The sequence below is a fragment of the Helianthus annuus genome, chromosome 15 (genome assembly GCF_002127325.2).
Source record: "Helianthus annuus cultivar XRQ/B chromosome 15, HanXRQr2.0-SUNRISE, whole genome shotgun sequence".
In the NCBI taxonomy this organism is placed as follows: domain Eukaryota; kingdom Viridiplantae; phylum Streptophyta; class Magnoliopsida; order Asterales; family Asteraceae; genus Helianthus; species Helianthus annuus.
The window spans coordinates 59,291,378-59,296,653 of record NC_035447.2 but is presented as its reverse complement, the minus strand read 5'-3'; the positions used below and the strand labels follow the sequence as shown (position 1 = coordinate 59,296,653).

Here is a 5,276-nt window from a genome sequence, read left to right as displayed (position 1 = left end):
ATGGTTAAGACCTCTAATCTGAATTGTTCAGACATTTGCCTCTGAACGGTTAAGCATTATACAAGCTCTTAATGGTTCAGACCTCTTACTGGTTCAGCACTTAATGGTTCAGACCTCTTACTGGTTCAGCACTTAACCATTCAGATGTTGTCAAAGGGCCCCTTACTCCTTTTGTATATTTGCTAGAGGTGAACGTATGAACCCAAACCAGATATAAACAGGAGTATATAAATAATAAGCTCGTTTAAACTCATGAAATATTACCTTATTTAGGATGAACAATCATGCGTCAGTTCATATCGCGCATCAGAAATTGGTATATAAATAATAAGCTTGTTTTGCCCCAACTACGATAGTTAAAAATTAGTTAACATACTACCTCCCTCCAGAATATCAAAAACATATAAACACCAAAACATAAGTATTCATTCTTAGCTCAGTTTTGAAGCCTTCTAGAGGATTACATGTTCCATAATCATCCATGATTTTAATCTACGTATTCACACCATAACACCAAAAAAATCGGTGCTTTAGCATTCATGAGAAGAAAATAAAAAATACACAAAAATTAAAAAAAAAAAAAAAAAAAAAAAAAAAACCCTAAAAAACTATAAAAAAAAAAAAAAACTAAAATATATTGGCAACCTGAGAATCCAATCTGTGCTGCAACTCCTTCACCTTCAACGAAAGTTCAGATTTCTGCTCTTTGTAATTCTGAAGCAAATAATCTTTTCCTTCAATCAAATCTTTCAACTCCCCTATTTCCTTTTTCAATATCTCAATTTTATCAACTACATTTCCTCCTATTCCTTTATCCAAACACTCCAAATCTTGAAACCCGTTTATATTTCCATTTGGTTTTTCAGTACCCGCACAAATATCAGCGATCACCTTTCTTAGCCTCTGAATTTCCCTCTCGGAATCAAAAAGGTCGCGGTTTGCAGCTTCCAATAAAGATTGCAGATGGTCTGAACGGGTGCGTTGTGAAGTTACAGAACTCTGCAGCTCGGCTATCTGATCTTGCATTTCAAGAATCATGTCATCGCGTCTTTTTAACTGCTGTCTTAGTTTTTGAATCACTTCGCGTTTGCTGTATATGTCTGAACCTGATTCGGAGATGCAAGGGGATTCAGGGCTGTTGAATGGCTTCTGGGGTAGCTCGAGTCTGTCGGGTGAAGATGACCACATTACACCGTTTTCTTTTGTGTATACGGGTGCCGAAGCGGTCGTTAACGGGAGCGACACTTCCGGTTCAGTATGTAACCGACCACTGTGTTGTGGCTTAGTCTCTGTGTCACCTTTAATTCCTGTTTAGAAATGCCAAACACCCACAATGTCATACAGATTTTCATTCATTAAAATACTAATTTTATACGGTCAAAACGGGCTGGGCCAGCCCTGGCGCCCTGCAAATGCCATTTTCGTCCCTGAGGTTTGGTCAGTTTTGCGACTTTCATCCAAAGGTTTGTTTTTTCGCATCTGGGTCCAAAAGGTTAGAAATCTTGCCATTTTCATCCGGCTCGTTAACTTCATCCATTAAGTCAGGGGTATTTCCATCTTTTTTGTTAACTTAAAGAGCAATTCGGTCTTTTTCACTTTATGTACAAGCATGTAGCATAATGTACAAGTATTCAAAAGTCCAATTGCCCTTTAAGTTAACAAAAAAAAAAAACCAAAAATACCCCTGACTTAATGGAGAAAAATGGATGGAGTTAACAAGCCGAATGAAAACGGCAAGATTTCAAACCTTTTGGACCTAGATGCAAAAAAAAAAAAAAAAAACCTTTGGATGAAAGTCGCAAAACTGGCCAAACCTCAGGGACGAAATGGCATTTTACTCTATGTTTTATGTTTGGTTATGTAATATGATTCCTTTCATTGTTGTTCATGTTATACAGCGGTTGTTTATATCATCATACCGTATTGTTGCAGCTGATATGACTAGTATATATGTGACTACTAAAAATAATATAATCGCATTCAAAACACACATCCAAAGCTTTATATGGACCTACGGAATTTCATACCTGAAACGCAATTAAAGCAACCGTCATCCTGTTCAAAACAATACAGGTTCGAATGTGAATGTGAATGACAATTTCCTGGCCTCTTTCTGGCTCTGTGTTTCCCGTTCTCTACATTATCATATATAAGCAACTTGAGAAGCTGATATATTACAAAGTAAGTCCAAAATGAAGCGGGTTGATGATTTATAATACCTTTTAAACCACTGCTACTATTTTTTGGCTGCGTTGAGTCAAAAGCTTGTTTGAGCCTGTAACCAAGACGAACCGATAGTGTACTTATTAAAGCGCCACCTGCTATGAGAATCCAGTTCGGGCCTTGACCCTGAATCTTTTGCCCCTTTTGTGCACCCAACATCTCATTGATATTTGGTTTCATTTTTAAGTTAATTGATATAATGCATGAAATAGTTCACTCATCAAACAAAACCTACATTAATGTTGATCATAGTGTCAGTTCAGTACGTCAACATTGAAAGCGTGTTATGTCAACTGGCAAGTGTGTAAACAAAATAACTAATTAGATATTGCCATCAACAATTGCTTGCAGAATCCGCAAACAGATAACAGACTGTGCAATTGGATCTAGGGGTGTTCACGGTCAGGTTCGGCTGGTTTTGACAAATTTTAAGCTGAATCGATAACTACGGTTTTGGGATCCCACAAACCAAACTGGCCGGGTTGGTTAAGTCGATCAAACCAGCAGGTTTTCACGATTTTAGGCTTTAATAATTCAGTTTTGCCAGTTTTAGACAAATAAGCTTTTTTATAAAAAAAAAACCATAGTTTCCTACAAAATTTTTAAAAATGATAAGGATTGTTATATATACCATAGTTATTAAAAGCCATCGCCTCTAGCGCCTAGGCCCATTTTTCAGGCGAGGCGAGGCAGTTGCGCTTTAAGTCGAGGAAATTGCGCTTTAATTCTCCAGGTGATGGTTCAGGCGCACATTCCGGCGAGATTCCTAGATTCCGGATAGTTTCCGGCCAAATTTTCTAAATTCCGACAAGTTTCTAGCTAGATTTCTACTTTTATCTAAGGAAAACTACTTTTCTATACTAATACCTAATGTTTTTAGAACTTTTGGTTCTAAATAGATGATATATAGTTTTATATAATAGAATTTGTTTATTTTATTTGAAGAATACTATTCTTTTTCTAATACATAATATATTATATAATAGAATTTGTTTATTTTATTTGAAGAATACTATTCTTTTTCTAATACATAATATATTTTTAACTTTTTTTCATTATGCGCTTAATTTTTCTCGGGCCCTCACTTTTTTTGCGCTTTGCGCCTAGGCCCCAGGCAAGGCCTATGCGCCTTGAGTGCGCTTCGCGCCTTTAATAACTATGATATATACATATCTTAATATTCCTAAAACTATAAACAAATAAATAATATGTTAAAATGCCAGTTCGGTTTACACAACCAGTTACAAGTTCTAAACCCTTAACCGTCAATCCGTGAAAACCAAACCATGAACGAACCAAACATATTTCAAACCGGCCAAACCTACCAGACTTTCTTCGGTTTGAACGGTTCGCTTGGTTCCAACAGTTAATGACAACCCCTAATTGAATCCATATCACCAAATCCCTTATAAAGTCAAGTATATCATCCAACAATACTTAATAAACATTAATCAGCCAATTCTTATAGCTCAAACTCTCCTTCCAATCTAAACAAAACTACATACAAAAACCTACACATGTTGTTTCAACAAAACCTAACGCATTAACATTTAACACAAACTAAACCAATTTAAAGCTCAACTACATCAAACGAAACCACAATCTCCACTGAAATAACGAGAACTCAGTGAATGACTATAAAAATTAGGTATTATGTGGCAGTTACAACGAGAATGACGTAAGCAAGTACCTCCAAAAGGAAAACAAGTGAAAGAAGCAGATGTTAATGGCTGATACCGGCGGCGAGAGAACCGGTAAGAAGCGCCGGAAGACGGTGAATCGGAGGAGGCGGCGGGATAAGGAGAATTTTTTAACCCTATTAGTGGCATAACCGTCGAGTTTGGGATATATGGGGATTTTGCTTGTGTGTGTCTTGTTTGCCTTGGGTTTCGAACATGATATGTTATTATTCTTTTTTATATTAAATACTTTAAGAGCTTGTGTAATGGGGTGTTATATGCCATCATAAAGCCCCTATAAAGCCCCAAACACCACTACAGGGGGTTTTATGAGATAAAAGATGGTGGGTGGCGCTATATATATAGTGCTTGATGGGGGGAGGATTTCAAAAATGGACCAATAAAAAAAGCAAGTGTTTTCTAATTAATTAATAAATTTTAAAATTAATAATTAGGTAATGATAGGTAGGGGCTTTATGACTACGGGCTCTAGTGATATAACGCCCCATAAAGCCTCTGTGTGACGTGGCACGACACGTGTCGCATAACGCCCCACAAGGGGCTTTATGACTACGGATGGCCTTAAGACTACACTTAATTTTAAATATCTAGCTAACGAGCTGCCAGTGTCTAATGGTACAGAGTTTTGAGTTCTCAAGTTCAATCTCGACTTATATCATTTTGTTGGATTAGGCAGTGATGGATAGAGCATAATCTTCTTAAGGAGGTGTCAGGTTCTAACCTAAGCCCACCCAGGTTTTCGTCCCACGATATGTTACGTCAGAGAGTGTTCAGCTCTTGTGGTGGCACAATGGCTGTCAAGTGGCAGTCGGTGATATGGTTTCTTGGGGGAAGTCCAAGCCAAACTCTGAAGCCAGCGTGAGCCAGGTTAAGACAACATAGTCTGGCCGGAGTGGGGAAACGGGGCTCTCCAATTTGGGAAGTACGGTAGCCTAATACAAGAAAGGTGTCGTTCTAAAAAAAGCTAGTGAGTCGCTGGTGGAGTCGTAAGGGATGAGTACCGTTCCCATTAGTTTATGAGGCACCTGTTGATGATGGGAGACTAGGTGGAGATAGCTAGTTCAATCTTAGAACTGAGTGGGTTTTATCTCATTGCACTGTTGTTACTTCGGCGAGTGTTCACGGACTTCGGCCCTATGTGAGGGTTTTCCTCAGTTCGGAGGTGAGTGTATCCCGATGTGGTGAATTTCGCCAGTAGCACATTTGGAATATTTGTTGGCCGTTAAAAAAATTAATAACCGAATTATGATAAAATAAAATATAATTTGTGTAACACAATCGGTAAATCCAATATCATACGTGGACAATAGAGATTCTTGGTTACTAAGGAAATCTTCACGTTTGTGGAGTAGA

The 5,276-nt window shown here is 37.8% G+C and overlaps 1 protein-coding gene across 1 annotated transcript; it reads right to left on the bottom strand.

Annotated features, from left to right (window-relative positions):
• Nucleotides 1–436: 436 nt before the first annotated feature.
• On the bottom strand, nt 437–4,933 carry LOC110911817. The gene is made up of 5 exons (XM_035984339.1): nt 4,925–4,933; nt 3,914–4,134; nt 2,220–2,275; nt 2,028–2,135; nt 437–1,307 (listed from the first exon to the last, which is right to left on the bottom strand). Exons 1-5 carry the CDS (start codon nt 4,931–4,933, stop codon nt 628–630), a joined length of 1,074 nt encoding a protein of 357 aa, XP_035840232.1. The 3' UTR covers nt 437–627.
• Nucleotides 4,934–5,276: the final 343 nt, after the last annotated feature.